At 38.0% G+C, this 27,310-nt stretch overlaps 1 protein-coding gene and 1 pseudogene across 6 annotated transcripts in view; both read right to left on the reverse strand.

Annotated features, from left to right (window-relative positions):
• Positions 1-19,390: 19,390 nt before the first annotated feature.
• LOC125097754 (phosphatidylinositol 3,4,5-trisphosphate-dependent Rac exchanger 2 protein) overlaps positions 19,391-27,310 on the reverse strand; it is a 307,095-nt gene continuing 299,175 nt past the window's right edge. For all 6 annotated transcript variants that reach the window (XM_047725749.1, XM_047725748.1, XM_047725751.1 and 3 more), the window contains one exon: positions 19,391-25,221. In XM_047725749.1, the coding sequence (XP_047581705.1) occupies positions 25,176-25,221 (46 nt within the window). In that variant the 3' untranslated portion in view covers positions 19,391-25,175. The remainder of the gene's footprint in view (positions 25,222-27,310) is intronic.
• On the reverse strand, positions 21,245-21,414 carry LOC125099401 (uncharacterized; annotated as a pseudogene).

Raw genomic sequence — 27,310 nt, forward strand, 5'->3', positions numbered from 1 at the left:
GCATGAAGCAGTTAGGCTCTTCTGTATAAACAGATAACTGGGACAAGATGTGATAGATCTTATGTGTATAAACAAATGTGTATAAAGAAATAAAATAATATGGATGCAGAAACAGAATATTCTGTATGCTGATGAGAGGGAAGAAAGTACTGGGAAATCTATGGGTAGCTTGGTCCACACTCTCTAAAATAAACAATAAAGTTACTGACAAAGGGGCAGCCTCTGTAGTTGCTGATCCTTTCTTCACTCTGCTCCAAGGCTTCTGAAGGCAAAAATAAACAATACCTCACTACGATGCTGCCAATCTTTTTTTAAGAATCCCAGAAACAGAAATTTTGTGTAAAATAGCATCCGCAAAGTATTTCAAATGAAAAAGACATGGGCTCTGTTGCCCAACCCTTCCTTCCTTCAAAACATTCTCCTTGGGAAGGGACAAAGAAAATAAGCTCTATTTTAAAACTCTACCCATTTAGGCTTCCCTGGCTGGCTTCTGCTAGAGCAGAATTTGGTGTCACTTGGTTGAGACAGGTGGTTATTTGCTCCTGGCCAAAGAAATTACAGCTCAATCCAAGCCAATTACTACTAATGATGTCTTTATGTATGGAAGTATATATGCATTTGTTCTCATTTTTCTATTCACCTGGGAAACATAAAATATCCCACGGGTCAAAAGTTCTAATAAAAATAGAACTAGATGGTGGTTTCCCAAAATAAATGGGGTGGGGGTTGGAGAGAGAACATGGCCTCTTGAACCCTGTAGTTACACTTCCTAAGAGTGGAAATCTGAAATGGCTTGAGTTGCTCTCTTGAACTTGTCTCAGAGGAACTGCAGCATTGTTCTGAGGCACAGGAAGTGTTTTCTGGTTGCTTCAGAAATAATGGGAATGAAAACTTGCCTGTGGTTCAGTGCCCACAACATTTTCAGCACCACAGTGAACAAGCATCTATCAAGGCACCATCTGTGAAAAACATAACCATTCACAGGAGTGCCAATCCGACCGCAGGCAGCTGCCTCTGGCCTGCCGCATCATTGTCTTTCTGGGGAACAGCCAGCTCCCTGGACGACATCCCTTAAGTAACCTGGAACTTAGTTTCCATTTCCACATGATGCAGGAAATGTTTTCCATTGATTTCCATTGATTTCAATTCCAAAACTAAATGATGCTTGATACTATTGATGCTATTATAATTGGGGGTAGGGGTGGGGGGAATGGTTACATTTAAGTGTGGTAAGAAATTATATATGCTAGAAATAAATAGGAGAGGAGGGGCTGCCTGGGGGGTTCAGTCGATTAAGCGTGGGACCCTTGATTTCGGCTAAGGTCATGATCTCAGGATCATGAGATGGAGCCCTGTGTTGGGCTCGTGGTCAGGGGTTGTCTGCTTGGGAATCTATCTCCCTCTCCTTCTGACCCCACCCCCACCCCTCCTACCCTGCTCTCTTTCTCTCTCTCTCTCTAATAAATAAATAAATCTTAAAAAAAAAAAAAGAAAGAAATGGGGATGGAGCTTTTGGGCACAGAAATCTTTCAGGGTTTAAATGGCAGCAAAATCTACAAAAAGGGAATGGAATATAATTCATCCCTCAAAGCCAAAAGCTTCGCAGAAAGTTGGGGTAATGATGGCATTGATGAGAAAATAAAAGTAGGATGCCACTTTGCTTGAAACATCAGAAACTGGCAAGGGCTTCACATGGTGTCATAAAGTATTGGAGAGACACTATTCAAATCAGTTAGAAACTGCATAACTGTGGGTCTCAGTTGTGTGGATTGGAGCCCATTATGATATGGACAGTAAACAGAAATGCTGTAAAAATGGAATAGAAACTTCAGACACCCCAAATAATGTGAAAACAAATCACAAATGCATAAATGAGACGGCAAAGGAAGAGGGAAATCGAGGGAATACTATATATACTTTGCTGAGTTAGTATTAAATTGTGTATTATGCTGATTACATTTTCTAGAGTTCTATGCCGATGGCATTCGATACTTGTGTAAGGAGGGATACTTACCACCAGGTCATAGTGCAAGATCACAAAATTTAGAATCTTGGCTCTTGGTTCCAAACAAGAAGGGGAGCATTTGGCAAAACATATAAAAGGCAAAAGAGGGGCGCCTGGGTGGCTCAGTGGTTAAAGCCTCTGCCTTCAGCTCAGGTCATGGTCCCAGGGTCCTGGGATGGAGTCAGGGAGCCTGCCTCCTCCTCTCTCTCTCTCTGCCTGCCTCTCTGCCTACTTGTAATCTGTCTGTGAAATAAACAAATAAAAATCTTAAAAAAAAGGCAAAAGATTTCCTATCATATATGTCATAATTATTGAATGTGTTCTTAAGAATTATGAAAAAATAGATTAATCAGAAATCTCTCATAAATAACTTGTTGTCAATGTATGCCAGTTCTAGCACCAAGATAAGTTTCTTTATTTTACCTTCTTTTCCATTTCTGTACTCATTTCCCCAAGTCAGCTTTTGACTATTTCTCTCCACAATTACTGCTTTTGAACTGAGCAACCTTGGCCTTGCTGCTACATGAATATTTCTGAAAATGTGTATCTTAAAAGCAAACCGGTTTCACGATACAGCATGCAATGTATCCAATTAAAAAAAAAAAGCAGAAATAGACCCATAAATACAGAGAATAAAGTAATGGTTGCCAGAGGGGAGGGGCAGGGGTTGGGCAAAATAGGTAAGGGGAGGTGAAACAGGCCTCCAGTTATAAAATAAATAAGACATGGGGGGGTGAAAGGTACAGTCAATGGTATTATAATAGGGTCGAATGGTGATAGATGGTAGCTACACTTGTAGGGAGCACAGCATAAATGTAGGGAGAAGTTCAGGTCTACTATGTTGTAGATCTGAAACAAATTTAACATTGTATATCAATTATACTTCAAAAAATTTTTTCAATTAAACATTTTTTATACAGAAAAGAATGAAAAATAAAAAACAAGATGCTTTTTGGTCTATTTGTCGTAAATGAACTTGCTAGATTGGACTTGCTAGATTCAAAGGGACCTTGCTCATCGCCATGTTCTAACCCTCACTAGACTTTGTCTCTCCTTTTGGCTTGCGCTTCACTCTTTGGATTTGATTGCATATTCTGTTTTTCCAGCTTTATTCCAAGCATTCCCCAGTAGAGCTCCCAGATTATCTCAGCAAGAAAGACTGGTGTGGGCTTGTGGGAGAACTTCAGAGTGACCACCACAGGTGTTCTGCCTTTTTAGCTACTATGATTTGCTCCCTGATCTCTTAAATCCATGTACGTGGTTATGGGAAACACAGGTTATTATCAGAATAATAAGTCTTGAGGTAAATGCAAATAATTCCAATTGTTCTACAAAACTTCATTAATGATTGGACATTTATCTATTGGCAATTTGTACACACTTGGGCATGTATGATTATTACTATATTTTAATACTCTGTGTCCAGAAAATTTTATATATAAAATATGTATTATGAATTGGAAGTACTATGATGTCATTTGACTTATGAGAAACCATTTGAAAGTTAATTAAATATTAATACATTGCTGTAAGCTAGATGAAGCATATAATTTTACATATATAAATATATAATAAAATTCACAATTTCATTAATATATTATATATAAATATGTATGTGTAAAATATATAATATAATTATGTAGATGTAATAAAATAATTCATTTAATAAATATTCTATATTTTGATTTTTTAAATAAATTCAGTGAGTAACCTTTCCTGTTTTCATTGCTACATTTTTATTATATGGGGCATTTTTATGAGTGAAATGGAAAAAAGAGAAAAGGCTGCAACTGCAAATTAGTATAACTCAATTGATACAAAGAGTTACCATCTGTGGATGCATGCAGTGTTGCTGGACTGGGTGTTTTATATACATTTGCCATTTATTCCTTACAAGCACCATTGGGTGCCCCATATGCCTCTGTTTCTCAGATGGGAGAAGTTAACAGTTAATTTTCCCAAGTTTAGGCAGCTTAGTAAATAAATGAACAGAGATTTAAACCTTCTAAACACAAATCCTACGCCCTTACCCAATGCTGAATCTTTATTTGTTTGCATAATTGTTTTTAAGGCCAAACTTGGAAATATATTTCATAATAGCTAAGCTCATCTCTTCATAAAAGAGGTTAAATGAGGATGGTGCTTTATTGGATTTAAATGACCTCTTTCTGTAGTAATAAACTGTTGTAAAGATCCTGATATATTACTGCAGGATTTTTATTGGAAAAAGTATTTCATGATTACAGCTTCATGGAGCAAATAATTCTTGGATAAAACCAGACTTTAGAAAAGAATTGTCTCCAAAAAGCACATCAATCCTAGTGCATTTCTTAGCTTTGGGTCTGGAAAAACACATGCCTAAGATACCCCAAAGACTTCAAAATAAATAGCATTGTAAGAGGGAGTAGGAAAAGGAGAATGTATTATATAAATTTTCATGTCAAGTATCAAATGATTTGATTCAATGACATTTGAATTTGTGTCATCAAAATGCTAACTCCAATGGGCTTTAACATATCAACTTTGCTGAGAGTTGATAGAAATTAGAACTGATTTTTGTTAAGTTGTTAAGTTAACTGACATTATAAAAACAGAATCTGAGGGGCGCCTGGGTGGCTCAGTGGGTTAAAGCCTCTGCCTTCGGCTCAGGTCATGATCTCAGGGTCCTGGGATCGAGCCCCACATCGGGCTCTCTGCTCAGCGGGGAGCCTGCTTCCCTCTCTCTCTCTCTCTCTGCCTATCTCTCTGCCTACTTGTGATCTCTGTCTGTCAAATAAACAAATAAAATCTTAAAAAAAAAACCAGAATCTGAGTAAAGCATAGAGGTAAACTGAGGTTAATTCAAGAATATTCCATGTTTGCTGAGTTTTCTATTGGAATTTTCATTCACACTATTAAAAAATGTGGTAACTAAAGATGTGCAGTCTAGGAAGGAAACGTTGCAGTGTTTTCTTTTTTCAAATTACCTACCTAGAGGAAATTTTTCTAATTATCAAAGTAGAGGAAATAACTGCATCTAGAAGAATTAGGTCAAAATGATTAAGAATAGGTGGAAGGAAGCATATAAATTAAATTCAGGAAAAATTTCTGTATGAGATAAAGGGTGTTTAACTTTATATATATAAAGTATATTTAACACTTTTAATGGAAATATTTTAAAATGGGTCAGAATTTTGGCTACCATAAGTTTTTTGGATACAATTGAACTTTGGAAGGCAGAAATCCATCCTATTTGGTGGTCGAGGACCTTTCCTGACCCAGACCCTTATTTCATCTCACTAAGATGTTCTAGTTTGTTCTTGCGAAAGCTCATCTTAAAGGCGGTGAAGGGTAGGGGTAGGGAGATGTCTGTCAGTCAGCTTACAAGATGGAAGAGCACAACCTCTTCAGATTGCTCTTGAAAGCAGATAGGAGGACAGGTCAAATGTGTCCACCTCAGGCTTCATTTCCCAGAGGAGGGATGGACTTACTCCTTTTTGGTGGGTATCATATACCTACTGACATTCATATACTGTCTAACAAATCATCTTCGAAGGGCTTGCACTCAAGTGACTTCATTCTCAACATGTTCACAGGCATGATTGGATGGGTCTTGTCCTGCTTCATCACACCCAGTCATGTTATCACAAGGAGATACCCTTGGAACTGTTTAAGGAATTCTTGCCAGATATGGCAGTACTCTGGTTCCTGTATGTATGGCTTTCCATGGCTACAGGAAGTCCTAGTAGCCTGTGAAACCAACACGCTGAAGGACAATTTAGCTTCTCTTTCCACACTCCGGACTTCCCCTTCTATCATGGAGGGTCAATTTGGCTTCCACTCCAGCTCCATGCTGAGCATGGAGACCAGACATGAATTCTAACTGGGATAAACCTGTGAACTCTAGCTGATTTAGCTAATGCCACCCCTGACCCTGCCTGGTAATCTTCAAATAAGGTGCCACTCCTTTTCCAATAAGCCTATTGTGTGGTCATAGAAAAACCCTGAGGGAGATTGTGGTGGCTCAGCCCAGGTGATGCTACCTCTCCACCTAAAGCTGCTGAGCTTTTAAGTCAGGAATTCAGGTCCAGGACAGAGACTGTTGTCTGGACTCAGGTATAAATGAGCACCCCTGCCTGCATCAACAGGGAAACATCTCTTCAACCAGGTTCTAGTAAGAGTTTTGAGATCAGCTGATAACACCAAGGCCTTTATCCCTGCCACCTTTCACCACTATGATAGGTCCAAGCCTTTCCATCCCCTTCACAGTTCTGAATTGTCATCCTAGACCTTGGGTTCCCAAGCCCATCTTTGTTCTTTTGACCCCCTGACTATGTCTTTCTATTTCCTTCCATTGTGCCCACCTTACACCCTCAAACCCCCTTGTCTTAGACTCACACCGAAAGCCCACCATAAGTGTAATCTGACTCTTCTTCAATCCAACTGCCTTACCTTGCCTCTCCTCCACACATCATCATCCTGGAGCAGGTGGTTTTATTCCTTATGCTTGCCACTACCACTTCTAAATATTTTCTTGTTCCTCCTCCATCCCAATGCTTTCAGATGGATTATTGCAGTTGTTATTGGGTTTCACTTCCCTTTTGTTTCCCAAATGGGTAAAAATTACCCATGTTCTTTGAAAATGTTGGCATTAAGGCTTAAAGTTTTGATTTGACTCTTATTCCCCTTATCATCCTAGATGACTTAAATAATGATGGGAGCATTCAATCAAAATTATGGCCTCACGGTCACTTGCTTTTTTCTGTTTCCTTCAGCTCCCACTCCTATGACTATACCCTAAACCTTCCATCCCCCTTTCTGACATTCACATTTCAGTATCCCACTCCCTAGGAAACTTCACTGGTTGTCTCCCCTCACTCCCAATGAATTCTTTAGCCTTACTGAGATTGTCAGTTCCCTTTCCCCCACTGGTCAGCAACCTTCTGGCTTTCTGTCTTTTTCTATGTTGCCCCTACCCTTAGTTACAATTGTCATTAATTCTATTTTCCGTGTCAGATTTTAGCCTTTGATGAATCCAACCATTTTGACTTTTCTTATTATATACTTCAACAGGTTAATCTTGATAAAGAAACTCACAGCTTAAAATTTATAGCCTCCTCCCTCTGGGTTCTCATCAAACATTGAACATAGAATCAGAAGCTGTCTAATCACACGTTTCACGTATTATTTTTTTAAATTATCTTATTTTATTAAAGTTTGGCTAAGCTTGAATGAATAAATTGATGTTCTATTTGTGGATTTTCACGAATACTGTTTGTGAGGTCTTTCAAATTGTAAGTATACTTTTGTATTTGAAAATGAAGAGATGCCAGGCTCTATTTGGTATACTATTTCCTAGACCAGGGATGGTAAACACACTTGTTCTGCATGATAATTTCAATTGCTTGGAGTGCCAGTAACCCATTTGTACTGGTTTCTGGACATATGGCCCACAATTTGATGGTAGGAGTTACACATCAAGGGTTAGTGAAGGCAGATATTCGCAGCCTAGAACAGTCTTCCAAGCAGTATCTGGCTGAAGTTGATTCAACCTTTAGGTTTCAGATTAAATATGACATCTTCAAAGACTCACACTCCAGACTGCATTAGCTGTTCTTGTCATATGCTTTTTTAGCATAGCTGTTAAATAGTCTCTCTTCCCCCAAAAGACTATAAGTTTCCCTAAAGAACCTTGCCTACCCTACTCACCATTGTATCTTATGGTAGGATAGTGTCTGGCACTAAGTAAGTGCTTAATATATGCTTGCTGAATAAATAAACAGTATGGTTCCAATCTGCATATTCAAACCTGTTCTCTACCTGTTCTTCCTATCCTAATCAAACTAGACCACTTGTTATTCCTCTAAAGTCTCCACATTTCCCAATTTTGATACCTATAGACTTATTGTGGATTGGATGGCTCCCCCAGGAATGCAAACTCAACATGACTGATTTCCATTGTGTATCCTTCATTGTTTATTCTCACCTTCTCTAGGAAGCATTTCTTCATCTTCTCTTCCCATTTGGGATTCCTGAACATTGATCACTTTCTTTTATATAGTTTTAGAACTATACAGAAGATATCTTAAACTTAATTTGATCCAACTCTCTGATTCAACATATGAGAAAACAGGGCCCCAAAACATGTAGGGTCTTTCCCGGGGTGACTCTACTCAGTAGAGGACCTCAGCCTACAAGTCAAGTCTCTTGTGTTCTTTCCCCTGGACAATGTTGCCTTCCTGAGGTCATGGTCAACTTCACCATTACCAGCTGTGGATTCTAACTCACCTGATGGATGTATGGATATGCTAGTAAATATAAATGATGATAATGGGGATACTTAGAATTTTTAAAAAGTGGCCAAACTTTCTATAAAAAATTAATTCTGCTTTCTCCCTCTCTGTTTCTCTCTCTCTCTCTCTCTTTAGCTATCTCTCTATATTTACTCACATAAATATATATACATAAATATATATATTTATAAATTAGGGTATTTGTATATCAGAAATGTTTACAGCAAAATGCATCTGTGTTAATGATTATAATATTTGAAGAACATTGCTCAATGTCATGCAATTCAGATGCTGATTCTAGATTTTTTTAAAAAGAGTGTTTAAAGCAGATTCCATCATGGTGATATTAATCTCTAAAGAGACGATTTCTTCCAAACAAAACTACAGCTTTTACAGTGAAAGCATTTAACAAAGGTTGAAGAGAGTTTTTGTAGCAGTATATTTTCTCTATGACCCTACAGTGCCTTCCTGGTCCCCATTACTACCTTGCTGCCTGCTCTATTTTTGGTTTTACTTGTTAACATGTCTTGTTGTTCATATGTCATTATTAGCAAAGATTGATTCAGGGCCCCTTACAGAAGAGAACATAATGACCATAGTCAATGCAACATTGTTCTACCAGAGCTACACTTTCTTATATTTTCTGAACATCTTAGCATAAACCCTGTCTGTTGTTCCTTGTTAACTACAACTAGCAAAATCATACTCACCTTTCAAGGCCCAGACAAGTTCATGACTGACTCAGAATTCCTCTGTAAATCAGTCAGCAGTGATTGCTCCACCTGCCACATCCTAGGAGATGAATGAACCCTTGCACTGGGAACAGTATGAATAAGCATAAATATTTTCAGATAGGCAGAACCTACTTTTGTTGCTACCTCTTGTACTGGAACTTAACTATGCAGAAAAAATAGAAGAAATACTGCTAATACTGTATAACTAGAGCTCTAAAATGAGCAGGGTTGATAGTCTGGACGTTTTTGATAAACAGGCAGTTAGAAACTAGCTGCCACTGGATGAAATTCTAGACTAAGAATTCTTAAAGTTTGGATTTCCTGAAAACACCCCTCATCCAGGAATAAGTAAGGATAAAAGTTACTCTTTCAGAAGCTGACAGAAAAATGAAAGTACCACAAAAAAAAAAAAAAAAAGAGAGAGAGAGAGAGAGAGAGAAAAGGGTTTTATTATAGCAAAGGAGTATGTATTTAGTGCTGCTGTGTGCCAGGAATGACTTTAAGTATTTTAGTCAATTTATATAATCATACTGTGAAAGTGGCCAAAGTATCTGGTTAGCTGGTGGTACAGACTGCTGGCCAATAATTCGCATCAAATGTATATATGTATGTTTGTTCTTTCCACTATTCCACAGTTTCTGTGTGAAGATGCAAAATAGACTATTTTCCTAAAGGACCAACAAATATGGGCAATATGGGAACTGTTGTGGTAACATGCAAGGCTTTTCCTGTGTGTCTGGCCCTGACCAAGTAGATCTGTGTCTTAGTCTTTTTAGGGTGCTTTAACAAAATGCCACAGAATGCATGGCTTAGAACCAGCAAAAATGTATTTCTCACAGGTCTGGAGACTGAGACGTCCAAGATCAAGGAGGCAACAGATTCAATGCCTGGTAAGTGTTGGCCTCCTGGTTCATAGATGGCCATCTTCTCACTCTGTCCTCACATGGCAGAAGGAGCAAGAAAGCTCTCTGAGTCTCTTTGATAAGGGCACTAATCCCATCCATGAGGGCTCCACCCTCATGACCTAGTCACCTCCCTAAGGCCCCCACCTCCACATACCATCCTATTGGGGATTAGGTTTCAACATAAGAATTTTGGAGAGACACATTCAGTTACATAACAAACTACTCTAACACAAGCCCGTCAGCTGGCCTGAAAGGAGAGAGTTGAGATAATTTCACAATTCAAAAATAAAAATTGCAGTGAGTTTTTGTTATTGATTTATAACCCCAACACTATTATTAAGCATAAAATTATATTATATTATAAGCATAAAAGGAAATTAAAATTTGATTCTAACAGCAAATATAAAATTTGGGAATTAAGAGTTATTACATGAGGGCGCCTGGGTGGCTCAGCGGGTTAAGCCGCTGCCTTCGGCTCAGGTCATGATCTCAGGGTTCTGGGATCGAGCCCCGCATCGGGCTCTCTGCTCAGCGGAGAACCTGCTTCCTCCTCTCTCTCTCTGCCTGCCTCTCTGCTTGTGATCTCTGTCTCTGTCAAATAAATAAAAAAAAAAATCTTTAAAAAAAAAAAGAGTTATTACATGAAATAACATGCACAAGATACAAAACCTTATTTGATGTGATTTTAACTCTGAAAGGCCTAAAGTTTTCATATAAAATATTGGTTTAGGACAAGTGGGCACTGAGCACATTTTATAAGTATAAGACTCTAAGGACCATGCAGTAGGTTAGTAACCATCTTCTAGCCCTGAGAAAGGACTTCATTTAAATTCATCCCAATCAGCTTTTCCTCTGGGCTCTTCAAGGTTTCTAGAAAGAGGGAAAGAAAGAAAAGTCTTTATCTTCCTTTGGTGGAGTGTTGGGTGTATTTGATAAAGACTCAGAAATGAAATTTTTTTTTTTTATCATTTGGACAAGAAAGGCTTTTGGGGGGGTATTGCCACTACTCCCGATAGTTTCTTACTTGTGATGCATTTTTAGTGTTTTCAAATTCTCTACCATCTGGTTTGCTTTGCGCACTGTACGGAGCAGTCAGCCCTTGCTGGCTGTTCATCCCCAACCCCACTCAGCAGCACAAAGTGAAGATGCTGTGTGTTACAGTTCTTCCAGGGCCATTAAGGCCTCAGATGTCAAAACATCAGTAGGCAGGATATAAAAGACAGGGTTACTACCGCCTGCTGGGCACCCCACACTCAGCCAGGATCAGCAACATTCCTTCTGTCAATCATAGAATTAGCACCACCTTAAATATAGAAAATCTCCTTATACATCTCTTTTCTGAGATTTTCCATTGTCTTTATGTTTAAACATAATAATAATGATGATTTTGGAAATGGAGGCATGATTCAACTTTAACATTTCAAATGGTTCCTATGAACATTGGCAGGAATTTGCCTGCATGCAGTCAATGTTCCATGTTTTCAGTTTTCTCGAACAGCTGACTTTTTTCAACCATTCCCTTAACTAATGTCCATATAAATGCTCATATAAGATATTCCAGATAACTTTTCACGCTGCCTCTTCCCTACAGGTGAATCAGGCATCATTTGTTGTCTGCTGCCCTAGGCTCAGACGGCTGATAACTCTGTTCCATGATCTCATAGACTTTGATGAAATGGTCCCGGGAAAAATGAAACTTGATGACAGTCTTTTCCCTTTTCTCCTTTGGTTGAAGAATAAAGTGACAGTGGGTTAAAGTTTCTCTATAAGATGCTTGAAATGTATCCGAGAGGCTTGAGAAAACTGCAGGCAATGCCTCTTTCATGTTTTCGTGATTTATAACGTCAGATGCGAAAACACTGTGTAATGGCTTTTCATCTTTCACTCAGAGTGCACAAGATACATTTCTTTCTGGAGTTTGGTGTTAAAGTTAAAATTCAAGGCCACTCTTACTTTTTAACTTATGCAGTGAATTGCTACCCTGGTAATAATCGTCAAGTACTGTTTTTTTATCCTATTCCAAAAGCAATGGTCAAGGATAAGTTCAGAATTACACACTCCATCCCTGGTTTACATATGAATTCAAAATAGTGTGCCAAAGACCTTCTTTACTGTTTACTTTTTTTAAAAAATATTTTATTTATTTATTTGACAGACAGAGATCACAAGTAGGCAGAGAGACAGGCAGAGAGAGAGGAGGAAGCAGGCTCCCCACTGAGCAGAGAGCCCGATGCGGGGCTCGATCCCAGGACCCTGGGATCATGACCTGAACCGAAGGCAGAGGCATTAACCCACTGAGCCACCCAGGCGCCCCTACTGTTTACTTTTTAAGAATGCTTTCATTCTGGAGACAAAAATGTGTGTCATTTAAATGTATTAATCTGCATCATTTAGATAGCCATATTGTCATTTTTAACATTTAGAGGATGTCTGATACAAACATGGAGGTCATTTCCGGATCATCAGTCTGCCAAATATATACTGGGACTCCTGTACCCATTTTCCCACAAAACATGGTCTCTACCAAGGTTAACATCACACTGGAAACTTAGAGTTGAGTAATGTATCTCTAAGGGTCAAAGCCAAATAAAAGAAGTCCAAGACATGTGTATTTACATACCCTAATTGTGAAAAACATTTTACCTAATAGCTCCATGGGGGGGGGCCCAACAAAACAAAACCTAAGCATTTTCTTTCTCAATAGAGAATTGTCCAATGATCCCTTGCCTACAAGCTGGAAAACAAAAAAACTCACTTTGCATAATCTCTTTTTTTCCAAGATTTCATTTATGTATTTATTTATTTAGAGTGTGAGCACAAGCAGGGGGAGGAACAGAGAGAGAGGGACAAGCAGACTCCACACTGAGCCTAAGCCCGACCTAAGGCTGGATCCACAGCCCTGAAATCTTGCATGACCTGAGCAGATATCAAGTCAGAGGCTCAACTAACTGAACCACCCAGGTGCCCCTACACAGCCCCTTATTCAAACTATAGGTCCAGCTCTCTCCTTTTCCTTTTCTACCAATTTTATTTTTATCTTTATTTTTTTTTAAAGATTTTATTTATTTTGTGGGGAGAGGGAGAGAGAGTTTCAAGCCGACTCCAGCTCAGAAACCCCTGGGCCCTATGAGCAACTGGATCTCCCCACCCTCAGATCATGACCTCAACCAAAACCAAGAGTCTCATGCTCAACTGACTGTACCACCCAGGTGCCCTTCTTTTCTATCAATTTTACTAAAAAAAAAAATCATTTATAGTTGCATTGTTTTCCTCATCTGCTCCATACATAACCTACTATAACCTGGCTTCTAGACCAAGTATCTCTTTTAAAAATAACTACTACCGGGGCACCTGGGTGACTCAGTAGGTTAAAGCCTCTGCCTTCAGCTCAGGTCATGATCCCAGGGTCCTGGGATCAAGCCCCGAATCGGGCCTTCTGCTCAGCAGGGAGCCTGTTTCCCCCCTCTCTCTCTGCCTGCCTCTCTGCCTACTTGTGATCTCTCTCTGTGTCAAATAAATAAGATCTTTAAAAAAGAAAAAAGCTAACTACTACTACTATCACGTTCTTATATTAGGTTTAAAAGACCAGGAAATTCACATAAGTGGAAATACCCTGATAAACACGTCAACGCAAGATAAAGCATGTAATTAAAATTGGCACATGAATATTCTAGTACTACTCCTGTGGCCATCTGTTGTTTTTGCCTGCCCAGGATTCATTCCTGTTTCTGGTAATATCACTCTGATTTCCTTTTGGGAATCCTCTGACAACAACTTCTCTTAATCAGGAGACAGAGGATGTAATCCTTGCCCATGACAGTAAAGCATCTACTTAGCTCTAGGGATTAGTTTAGGGGAAGTCACATGACTCTGACTAGACCAATAAGAAGCAAGCAGGAGTTTTGAGGCAACTTTTGGTAAGTTCTCTTCTACTGGTATTGGTAAACTATGAAATAAAAGCTTAGTGATGTTGGTCACCGGTTTGCGGTCATTAAAGTAGAGCTGGTCTGAGAAAGGAGCTAAAACAGAGGAAAGCTAAGTCGAGAGGTAATGAGAAATTTCTGATGACATTATTTTAACCCTGGGAATTGGTCCTGCCCCACAGATCCACCTACAGCATTTATCAGCTTTGCTTCACCTTTTTTATGTTCTGTTTTGGCATTAAAACCAGTCAGGCTTTGGTTTCTATTACTTATATGGAAAGAGCTGGACTAACACAAATATCATCTAGTGTTGGTAATGATGCCAGGCACTAGGTGCTCTTGGTGTCATTGTTAATTGCTATAATTAAAAAAAATACATATACTTCTTGATCTTACAAAAAATCTTGTAAGATGTTTGCAACTAAAGACAAAGGAAAAGCAAAAAAGTAAGTAAATAAAAGTAATTCAAGGGCCGAATGCCCTTTTCATTTCTTATCATACTCATGATCCTTGAATCATTTGACAATTCCCTTTTTGAGCTCTTATTTTCATGACTTGCATGACCACCCAATTTCTTGAATCTCCTCCCAACCACTTCAAATATTTCTTTTGGATTTAATTCACAGCCTCTTTTCTTTTGCTTAAATGTTAGTGTTCCAGAATTTTATCCTCAGCTCTCCATAAGTCAACTGTCCAAGCTAGAAACTTTGGCAACATCCTTAATTCTTTTCTTTAATTTACTTCCCTACATCGTATGGATGAACAAATCTTGCTAATTTATTCCTCAAATATTTCTCAAAATTCCCCTCTTCTCTGTTATTGCTGATACTCTTTTGTTAAGAATTCCATCATTTCTCCTTTAGACCAGAATTCTCAAACCCAAGTGTGCAAAAGAACCACCTGTAAAGTCTATTAAAAATGAAGTCCCTGGGGTGCCTGGGTAGCTCAGTCGGTTAAGCGTCTGCCTCAGCTCAGGTCATGATCTAAGGGTCCTGATATGGAGCCCCACATTGAGCTCCATGCTAAGTGGGGACACTGCTTCTTGCTCTCCCTCTGCTGTTCCCACTGCTCAGCTCTCTCACTTGAGCTCTTCTCTCGCTTAAATAAAAATCAATCAATTAATTAATTAATTTAAAAAAAGAAAGAAATCCCTGAGCATTAACCTTCCAGAGATTCTGATGAATATGGCCTGAGAATCCCACTCTGAGAAAAACTACTTTTGTCATTGTAACAGCCTTCTAACTGCACTGATGTATATGTTAACTCTTTTGATCATCTCATTTGTTTACCTGCTTGAAAATTTCCAAATATTCACCGCAGCCCACAAGATAAACTACAAACTCCTTAACAGGGAACACCATGCTTTCCAATGCAGCTAACCCCTCTAATCTCATCTCTCTCTTCCCCAAATAAGCCATCTGTCTGAAGAAAACATCTCTGTCGTCATTCCTCCTACTTTTGTCTTTTTTCTTTTTTATAGCTCTTATTTATTTGTTTGACACAGAGAGAGGGAACACAAGCAGGGGAGTGGGAGAGGGAGAAGCAGCTTTCCCGCTGAGCAGGGAGCCTGATGTGGGGCTTAATCCCAGGACCCTATGATCATGACCTGAGCTGAAGGCAGATGCTTAACGACTGAGCCACCCAGGTGACCCTCCTCCTACTTTTATCTTAGTTCAACCTCATACAAATAATATTCTATTACCTAGTGAACATTAGAGTGCTTCCAGGTGCCAAGCTCAGTGTTAAATCCTTAACCTCTGTTACTTCATTTAATTCATGCTATTGCCCTGTGAAGTAAGTGGTATTGTTATTACAATTTTACAGCTCTGGGAGTCTGAGGGTCAAAGAAGTAACTTTCCATGGTTACAGAGGTAGTAAGGGCTGGAGTGGGCCTCTAAATCAGAGCCCTAGATTGTATATCTGGCCATGGGTTTGCCACATATCTAAAATATGAGCTGCTCAAGGGCAACAGAGTGGGTGCTCAATTTGAGCCGTTGACTCTCTGAATGAATGGATGCTGGAAGGGAAGAATAATAAAGATGGGAATCACTATATTTATTAGCCACTTTCTTAAAATGTGATTTCATTTTCCTTACTGATACTCCTTCGGGAGCTTGAGGAAGAAACTGGATATAAAGGTGATGTTGCAGAATGTTCTCCAGCTGTGTGTATGGATCCATACACACAGTTTGACAAACTGTACCACACACATCGTGACAGTAACTATTAACGGAGATGATGCTGAAAACGTAACGTTTATAGAGAGAGAGAGTGCATGCATGTGTGCACACACAAGTGGGGACCAGTGAGCAGAGGGAGGGGGAGAGAGAGAATCTTAAATAGGCTCCATGCCCAGTGTGGAACATGATGTGGGGCTCGATCTCATGACGCCGAGATCATGACCTAAGCCGAAATCAAGAGTTGGACACTCAACCAACTGAGCCACCTGGGCACCCAATAAGGCTACCTTTCAACTACCATTTGAAAGTCATCTAAAACTCATTCTATATTTTCAATAGAAATTTTTGAGATTGTTGTAGATTCACATGCAGTTCTGAGAAATAATTCAGAGAAATCTCACATTTATCCAGTTTCCTTGAAAAATAATATCTTGAAAAAGATAAGAGTTTTACAACCAGGATATCAACATTAATATTGTCAAGTGGGAGAAGTCTCCATCATCACAAAGATCACTCTTGTTGACTATGAATAGACATACCCACTTCCTTCTTTCCTGCTCTCTAATCTGTTCTCCATTTCTATAATTACACCATTTCAAGAATGCTATGTAAATGGAATCATACAGTATGAAACCTTTTGCAACTGGCTATTTGCAGAATTCTTTACATGTTCTAAGACACTAATTTGTCTGATATGTAGTTTGCAACTATTTTCTCCTAGTCTGTAACTTGTCTTTTTTGTCTTCACATAGGGCTTAAAACAGAAAAAAAGTTTTAAATTTCAATAAGGACTCATTTATCAACTTTTTCTTTTATGGATCATGCTTTTTGTGTCAAGACCCAGAACTCTATCTAGCCCCAGATCCGGAGAATTTTCTTTTATATTTTTTTCTAAGATATTTGTAATTTTATGTTTTACATTTGAGCCCATGATCTTTTTTGAGTTAATTTTTGTATGAGGTGTAATGTTGGGTTCAAGGATCATTTTTATGCCAATGCTGTCCAGTTGTCCTAGCACCACTGGGTGAAAAGTCTACCCTTCTTCCATTGAACTGTTTTTGCAATTTTGTGAAGAAAATGTCAATCTATGATTACCTTGAAATAAAATTTTAACAAAATAAAATTGTTTGTAGGTGATGAAAATGTTTTGGAATTAGCTAGACTGACTGCTTCATGACACTGTGAATATGCTAAATGTCAGTGAATTGTGTACTTCACAATGGCTGATTGGATGCTATGTGAATTTCACTTCAATCTTAAAAAGCGGGGGGAAAAAAAGCTTATCCTCACTAACCTTCCAACTAACATTTTATGCAATTCAAATAAGTTTTTCAAAGGACATATAAAAGTCTCTTCTCATATCATCATCGAACTTATTTTCTCTATGTTTGTTTACAGTTTCCATATCCCCATCACTAAAGTGAGGTAACATCCTCATGTCTAACCTCTGAGGCAAACAGTTTGAACAGTGAATCCACATGTGGACAATTAGAGCAGCAGCAGTTTTTGTGGACCTAATATTTCCTGGCAATCAATCCCAAACGTCCTTACTTATTCTTTGACCATCTTTTATACCCTCACTTGTCTTCATCCTTCTGAACTAATGTGCCCTACACAGAACACTCTATTATATCAAGTGGTGACCACTGCCTTTTTTCTTGGAGTGCACAGCCCTGGAATAATATATTTTATTACTTTTCTGACAAAGAGTTCACAGATTTCTCCTAAATAAACACAACATAGTGAGTCAAGGGCAGGGAGTCTAAGAACTCTGTGACTTGCTACATTCTAGACAGTCTTATGCTGAAACTTCCTCCATGTATCCTCTTTTTTTTTTTTTAAGATTTTATTTATTATTTATTTGACAGAGAGAAATCACAAGTAGACAGAGAGGCAGGCAGGCAGAGAGAGAGAGAGAGAGAGAGAGAGAGAAGCAGGCTCCCTGTCGAGCAGAGAGCCCGATGCGGGACTGGATCCCAGGACCCTGAGATCATGACCTGAGCCGAAGGCAGCGGCTTAACCCACTGAGCCACCCAGGCGCCCCCTCCATGTATCCTCTTTAATTAATAGTGAAGGGGCCCACACTTACCTCTGGAAAATTCCTGATCTCAAGGAATCTTGAGGTGACTTGGACATTCATATTATCAAGACCTACTTTCAAACAATCAGTGAGATATTTGTATTACTGCATTCGGATCATATTCAAATGACCAATCAATGTCAGTCTGGGAAACTCTAAACTTAGCATATTTCAAAATACTTTCCATGAAGAGAAAAGAGTGAAGAGTGAGAATCTCAACTGACTGAGCCACCCAGGCTCCACATCAAGTCTTTAATAAAATATGTCCTACTCTCTAATAAGTTTGGAAAACATAGCATAGCATCCCTCTCGACCAAAGGCATGATTTTCTTAAGTGTATTAAAAGGTGAGAGAAATTCCATGATAAAAACACCTGTTTAATTCCATGTGTCTTAAGCATATTTTGACTACAAAATACTTTGTGTATGTCTCAATAGCATCTCTAGAATACCAGTGTCTGGAATGTTGTCCTAAAACAAATTGCCTGTGCTTGCTGATTCCATATTTTTCTTATTACTATATGAAGTTCTGCAATCAGGGAATACCAGCAATCTCCAAAAAGTAAAATCTAGTTATTGATTTTTGTTTCCTTCAATGATTATTTCTTTTGACTTTTCTGAAGTCGCCCCCACAATCAACAACATATACATTTTTCAAACTCCTCATGGGATTTCCTAATTCTCCTTCTTTTCCTCCTCCTAATCCTTCCCCTCCACCTCTCCCCATCTCTCCCTCCCCTCCTCCTCCTCCTCCTTCTTCTTCTTTAAGTAAACTCCACTCTCAATAGGATGCCTTCAACTCCCCTAACTCAGGACCCTGAGGTCAATGGTTGCATGCTCCACTGACTGAGCCAGCCAGGTGCCCCTATGATGCTCTATCATTGTTGTAAACTAGAGATATCAAGTTCTTTAACTGCAAAGTTTGGGAATTATGTGCATTTAGAACACCCTCGACAACTAGGACTTGGGCTTATACATAATATGTACTGAATAAATCTTGAACAATTGGCTGGTTAATTCTAAGAAACTGCCCAAGTCTTGTATCCCCCATGAAGCTTTCCTATGCTGTGGCCTTTATTAAACTTCTTTTCCTGTCCCCTTCCTAGCAGTTACTGTCTCTATAACTTACCTTGGCCCATGTTTGTAGATTTGTTTCGTATGTATATGAAGTTTCTCCTATGGAGGCTTGTGATCTCTTAAAGGGGAGAAAGTCTGTGTTTCATGGATTTTTGTCTCCCAAACAGGTGAGAACATAATAGAAATTGGTTAAATAAATTTAAATGCAAAGTAGCTGGTATAGTCTTACTACATTTCACTTTATTATTATTGACATTAATGATACAATGCTATTATTCTAGTCTTTTATGCAAACAAAATTAAATGATATAAAATACATAATACACTTCGACCATTTTAACCATTCACAAAATACTGAATGATTGAAACTATGTTACATGTATCTTTTACAAAGGAAAAATTGACTCCTATAATAACACACTAAGATGAAATTTATCATTATATTTTGGATGTTATACAATGTTAAATATGAATATATTCAAGAGAATTACTATTTATAGAACAAACTTCATATTTTACTATTTAAAATAGTAAAATGATAGTAAAATACTTTACTATTTAAAATAGTGAAATGTAAATTATATTCAAATACATAAAGGAACTTACTCTCAACTGAATACTTATAAAAATATTTTTTAAGCAAAAGCTATGATCTACTCTTACTTGGCAGTTACAAAAATATATATTCATCTGAAACTCTAATAAATTTGCTTGAGGCATTAGATATTCAAATTTAAATGTGTCTTCTAAAGCATTTTGCCAACTTAGTATTCTTGATTTCATACAATATATATACCTACAAGGTATTAGAATAGGTTTGCCTTACACATCATGTCATTTCAAGTAAAAGACACAAGCGACCACTAACATAAAAGAGATACCGCAACGACTTTCGAATCAAACAGAACCAATGCATCAATGAGGCCCACTGACTGTGCCTCGTACAAAGTAAATTCTTGAATATATTTGTGGAGTGAATACATGAATGGAGGACATTTCTTCTGTTATCTGCATGCAAAAGTATCCAAAGTTTTCTATTTCCAGTAGAAATATCATTTGAAAATTCAGTAACTTTATTTTTCATCAGCTACTTCTTGGATGGCAAAGGTAGGTAAATTGGCTCCAGACTGAGTAGGACAGTACTGTCAGTGATCAGAAGATGGCCTACCAGGTGTGCTGACTGTGAATTTAGACAAATCTAATGTCTATAGAACAAACATTTCATATATTGAACAGCCCCATATTTCATCTCTTCATCCAAAACAAGACATGAGAACCTAAGTAATTTCTATAATGTATATCACAAGAACAAAAAGTAGCAAATATATGTATATAGAAACATATATAGAGATACAGTATCTCTATATCTATCTATCTTGGTAGACTTCAGATGTCTCTTCTCAGTGAGAAAAGCAAGCTATCCTGAGTTAAGTAGGCCATGTGTCTATGGAACAATGAGAGAATGCATAGGCCATACTTCTACAATCTTCCATACGTGCACAATGTGGCGATATGAATGCTGAGATCAATGTTAAAAGCAAAGGTTTGAAGCAGTAAAAAAAAAATTTAAAACCAAAGACTAACTGTGATAACAATTATAGAATTACAGCACCTAAGAAGACTGTGGCCACTATAAGTAAAAGGAATTAGTCTGAGTCCATTATTGGCTCAGACTCCTCTCATAACTTCCCCTACCTCTTCTGCCTCATGTAGGGTGAAAGTTTTCTGAGGCTTATCACTAAAACTTCAAAAATCTGAGTGCATACGGAATATTTTTCTTAATCGAACTTCAGATCATTCTAAACCATTGCAAAAGCTTTTGCCTTTATACTTCAGTAGAACAACTAACAACTCATTCAGCAAACTGGCAATTATGTCTTTTTATGTGTACGTGTGTTTATATATATACATTAATGAAATAACTACTGTTGGCTGTAAGAAAGTAAACTGTAATTATAATTAAACTATAATTTAGTACATTAATTCACTTAAAAATAAGTCTTTAAGAATTAAACATAGTTTCTAAAAATTCAGAAGCAATTTAATCACATACAAAACATTAGTTTCCATATTAGTAAATACCACTAGTGAAGAAAATTTAAAAATAACCTGTGAAGTAAAATGACTTAGAGTAGGGTTATTTATTTTAAACTTTAATATTATGTTTTGTTTTTTTAATTAGCAATAATCGCGCCTCGGATAAACCTCATTGGCTACGATACTGCCACTGCGCAAAGCTATGTTTTGTTTTTTTAAATACAAGTGAATAAAAATATGTCCTTGTAATCTGCCCTAAATCATGCTACACAGGAAAAGATCTATATGAACTAATCAGGGAATACTTTAGTACTAAATACAAACACATCATTTTCAAATACATTAACTAAATGCTTTCATATCCCTAAAAATTATTTTTTTCCTAAAAGTTGTTTGTGCACAGAGGGCTAAAAATAGTTTTTCTTTCTTTTTAAAAATGTTTTATTTTTAAGTAATCTCTACACCCAAAGTGGGGTTTGAACTCACAACCCAGAAGTCAAGAGTCAAATACTCTACAAGTTGAGCCAGCCAGGTGCCCCCAAAAGAATTTGTTTTCTTAAATTAGTTAATATCTGCTCAGGATTTTTTTTAACTATTCATTGTCTTGGCTTTTATAGCTAGTGCCAAGGATAATATCATTTCATACTGAACTTAGTTAACTATCACAAAATTTAAATCAATAGAGTCAGAACCAGTATCATTACAATATCATATATATTATACTATCACAAGAAATTAGCCCATTTTAAAATTAAACATTGTTGGGGCAAGAAGAGTGACCACTGAATGCATAGGAAATTTAAGCCATTCAATGGATGTGATTTAAAGAGACAGAAAATACTGTGAGACATCTAAGATTAGGATATTTGTTCATAAAATAAAGCTTACCTCCTAAATTCAACTTTTTATAGCCAATATAAGTAAAAGTCATACAGAAATTCTTTGTTTCTTTTTTGTTAAACAGTAATGGAAATATGTATAAAACTCTAGTCTCTCCAAATTGCTCATTCTGTTAATACTATAAAAAGTTTGGTAATATTTAATATTAGATAACTTTACAAGATATGATGGAATATTTCAGATGTATTGACAATAGATTACTGGTTAGCTATTATATTCGGGTTAGAGCCCATATTAAGGACCAAAATTTCTATGCATGACCTTCCCTTTTAGGGGAAGAGAGGCAAATATCCAAGCGCAGAACTCAGAAGAACTGTTAGTAGGCTTTAGCAATGTTTAAAGAAGTTACAGAGGAGTATGTGAGTGGTTAAGGGGAGGAATATGTGACCATGTAGGTAAACCCATTCTAAAAACTCAAGGCTGGTTAAAAGTTCAATGTTGCGTAGAGGAACATTATGATATTCAAAAATTGTCTTTATTCATTCATTCATTGGACATTTTTAAATTGTTATGACTGTTTTGGAATCACAGCAAATTTTATAGGATATACTTTTTCCAAATTTCAAAACATATCTAAAACTGTTATCTTCAGTGATGAGGAATCTATTTTTTCAGACTGCAACAGCATTGCAATTGCCTCAAAATATGTATCCAAAATGGTAAATGTCTAAGAAATCCTATGATTTACACATACTAAAGACCTCTTTCATGTTTCCATCCATTTTTCCCTCAATATAAAGTGCATAGTTAAATGGCAACATGTGTCACATAACTCCAGCTTTATTAACAACTAATTGGTACTATTCTTCTATTAGTAAGGAGAAGGAGCTTAATGTATGAAGGAGGCAGTCTTGCTGGGTTTAAATCCTGCTTCTACCACTTGTCAGTCACATGGCTGACTTGGGAGAGTCACTGGGCTCTTCTTTGCTTTGGTTCCTCAACTGCAAAATGGGGTGATGTCGTTGTGACGATTAGTGAAGCAATAACAAGATGGGGTAAAGCATGTAGAGGTATTGCCTGGCATATAGTAATCGCTTGACTGTTAGCTATAGTTTTTATTATAATAAGAAAAAAATAACAGTGACTGATGATAATATAAATCACTACTAACTTTCGAGCATTTAGTAAGTACCAAGCACTCTGATAGATGGTACATTGCACCCTTAAAATATTAACCACATCTTATTATACAAAGATTAGATCCTTAAAGATATGCTAATTTATGTATAACATAATAGCAGATAATTTACCCCATGAAACATAGCAAAGTATGGCCAAAGTGTTTAAGTGACCTCTTCATTGTTCTACTGAGAAATAAGGCTTCCAGCATGGTGATTAGAAAACAGTAATGACATTATGAACAACAGTTGCTAGTTGATCAGTTTTGCTCCCTCCTTAGACTGCATTGATGTCATCAATTTTTCAATATGGGAAAATCACAAGATACTAATATCCTGGGCCTTTGGGATCAGTTGTTAATAATATCCAGAATGTTAAATCCCTAGAAGTTAAGATATACTTAATCTAGATATTTGTGTTAAGGTCCTATTTCCATTAAATGCAAAGTGTTCAACTTTTTCTTTGGAAACTTTGGAGTTTGTTTCTTTACTTCTCATTATATATATGGACTTAAGGCAAAAATCTTAAGTGCTTCTGTGACAAAGGACAATTTTTATCAGCTTGACCAGTATATGAATACCTCATACATATGTAACACGGGAGTTTTGTTATTCAATACACAACTGCTAGCAGTGAAGGTTTTTAATGATCATTTGAAATCATTCTCAAATTTCATAAATTAAAATTCAATAATGGTCTGTATATACTTTAGTTATTAAAAGCATTTCACATACTAAATTAGTCTAAATCCATATAATTATCACAATCACAGTAAGGGCATTTTAATTGCTTTGAAAATTATAGATTCAAAACCAATATAACCATATTCATTATGCTAAAAAACAATGTTATTTTATCAACATAGAGATAATAAACATTACACATACTTTAGAATGAAAATAGAACACACCTTGTGCTTCCACATGTTATCAAGGTCTCTAATAGACCTTGTAAAGTTCAACAAATAAAGCTTTATTTTCATATGTTATACACATACCTTGATAGAGGAATTCTCAGCATAGTATATTCTATTACGAGTCTCAGATCTCATATTAAAGCCTTCCTAAAATTGAGAAATTTTAGGTATCTTTCTAAAATAAAGGTTGAATTTTTAAGTGGGCTTAAGTTTCCTCCTTTACCCTACTTACCCTTCCTATACCCTTCTAAACCTGTCTGGTCCGCACTGCTCTCCACCCGTGGCCATCGGGGGCACAGCCCCAGTGCACAAGGAAGTCATGCCATTACAGAGACCAGGGAGAGTGCCAGACTACTGGAACCATCCACAAGCACAAAGCATACCTAGAAGGGGCTGGAAGAAAGTCTTGGTAAAGCTTCCATCTGCTCTCCTCTCTTTTACTGAGAAATAAACCCTTAGGAGAAAGAGTAGAACATGCTCTTCACCTCGCACACATGAACTACTTTCTGTGACGCAGGTGAGGGACTGAATCCCTATGACAGCACCCAGCCTCCACTTTCTGTAACATTTCTGTATAAGGATTTGGAAAGCGTGTCCATATTTCTTCAGTGAAAGGCTTCTTCAAGTGGAAATGTCCATGATTACATGATCCCATTTAGAGAAGTTGAAAACAAACACAATCAAATAATTCTAATAAATGGGAAAGGAGGCACAATGGTTCATTGTCCAACTCTGATTTTTTTTTTTTATAAATTTGAGGGATGAATTTTACCCTAAAAATGAACACTGAGTGTCAATACATACAGAGATGAGTTGGTGAAGCTTCAAATTGTCCAAATGACCTCCGATCTGTGGCCAGCACAAATATCCAAGTACAAGTCGAACACTGGTTAGTTACTCCATGGTGAAGGATTTAGAGAAAAAAAAAAAAAAGGCTATTTCCTTATCTTGAATGGAGAATGTGTAGCCAGCATGTCCTCTGTCTGGTTTGCAGAAGCTTCTGCTTGTTGGTTCCTTGGAGATTCTCTTCATTCTTCTCCCATGGGGGGAGGCGGCTCGCACAGCTTGTAGATCCTAGAAAAGGCATGGAAGAGTGTGACACGGGCCTGGCATATCACCATTATCTGAGATGTTTTTCCCTGGAGGAAAAGGATACTGACAATGATTTCTTGGCCCAGGAATCATGATCATATTGTCTACTTTACTAAAAATCACATATGAATTAGCAAACTCCCAAACTTCGGATCTATTATTCAGAAAACCCCAATGTGTCTTCGTTGCTCGAGATGACCAGCGATGGAGCAGTGCTCCCTTCTCCACACCAGCTGCTTCTGGTCCAGGGCTGCCAACCCCGACTGCTCACCTTGCTGGCAGCAAAATTGATTCTCTCAATTCTAGGAGACGATATTATTATGATAATTACCATCGTGTCTATTATGATTAATTTGTAGCAAAGCAGCACCTGCTCAGAAGGGTATGCTGATTTCCTGATCCATTTTCAAAAGCTGCTTCATTTTGTACCATCTCTTCGGTGCAGTCAGTTGTGAGTTGGGCTGATGTGGCAGAGTCCTGAGGACTGACTCTCCCAGGCACCCTTATCTGGTGTTTCCTGGGGAATACTTGCCCAGCTCTGCCCATCCTTCCTCTCATCTGTCAGCAGAATCAGGTGGAGATTCAAGTGGGTCAAGGCATCTAGTTGAGCTGGTGGAGATGCCTGGAAGTGCTCCTTCTTGGCATCCCATATCTCGGTGTCAGAGGTCACTCAGCATGAAGGCAAGAAGGGGTTGGGGGGAACTGAACTAGGACTGTAGAAGCTCCAGAGCTCCCCATTCTCCCGAATGGTTGTATCACAGCTCCAGAATGAAATTAAGGGGAACATAAATGCTGCAGGACAGCCAGTGACCAGGCAGGGCAAACCCATTATTGAAGGTGTAGGCTGAGTGAAGATCCGGGGACTAAGCTGGCTGGGTATCCGACTACAGACACGTCCACTCCTATAGTTCCGCGGGCATGCTGGCCCTGCTTCAGAGCTTCGTCTGTGATCTAAATGTCCCAGGTACAGGTGTCAACTTTGCTCCTTTTAAAAAGTACTCCAAACTCAGGGGTAGCTATGGTGATAAACTTCTTTTATAGATTAAATCGGACAAAATTTACATGAGTTGTTGACAAACTCAGCAAATTATGTTTCCTCTTCCTTCCCCACTTAATCCCATGCTAATTCTAAATCAAAGTGGGGAAAAGACTAAAAAAGGGCAAATATTGAGTTAGAAACCTAGCTAACAAAATAAACTGTCCATGTTTGGAAACACTCAGAAAAAGTAACTGCCTTTGGAGATTTGCAAAATGTATTTCAAGTCTGAAAGGTGCTTAATACTCTATATGTCACCTCCACGGAAGAAAATGAATACTGAAATAAGGACATCTCACATCAGAAGAGCTTTTTTTCATCCTTCCCAGAGAAAAGAATACATTAAATTGGGCTGATATAGTTCAAAGCTGCCTTTGCAGTTGAAAAATACGGTGTTGCTTCAAAATGCATTCTCAGCACTGGAATAATAGAATGATCAGAAAGTTCTTTTCCTCTTTAATTTCTATCCTTTCATTTCCCTGACAGCGCTGCCTAATGAGTGGAAAGGCAGTGGCCTTACTCAGGTAGAACAGAAACCGTAAGCTGGGTAGCGAATGTCCTACCCCCGTGAGATCTGGGCTGCGCCATTACCTTGCACTGCACGTTTCCACATAATGGAGCTAATGCCACTGGGTAGACGAGTCTTTGAAATGTCTGCCTTACAAATTGGCAAAAAGGCTACTCCCTGTGATCACCTAATGAAATAATAGCTCTGGCTACTGTAGAGCTGGGCAGATTCAGCTTCTGTGAGGTTTCTTGGAAGTGACTCAGGGTTATTTGAGTTCAGACACATTTGTAATGGAAATTGTGGGGCTTGGGGAATTTAGAACAGGCAGATGAAGTTGGGAAGCAAAATGTAATAGTTAAGAGCTGGACTTTAACCCTGCACTGAGGCGTTTGTTTTTCTGGCAGCTAAACCGTTAGGTAATGGGAGGCCTGGTTTTGCCCAACATTTTAGGACACTTGTCCTATTCTCATTCCACTCATGCACACCAGAGCCCCTGCATGAAAAGGTTTGTTCCTGGCTCCACTTTC

Source organism: Lutra lutra, chromosome 4 (assembly GCF_902655055.1).
Source record: "Lutra lutra chromosome 4, mLutLut1.2, whole genome shotgun sequence".
Classification (NCBI taxonomy): Eukaryota; Metazoa; Chordata; class Mammalia; order Carnivora; family Mustelidae; genus Lutra; species Lutra lutra.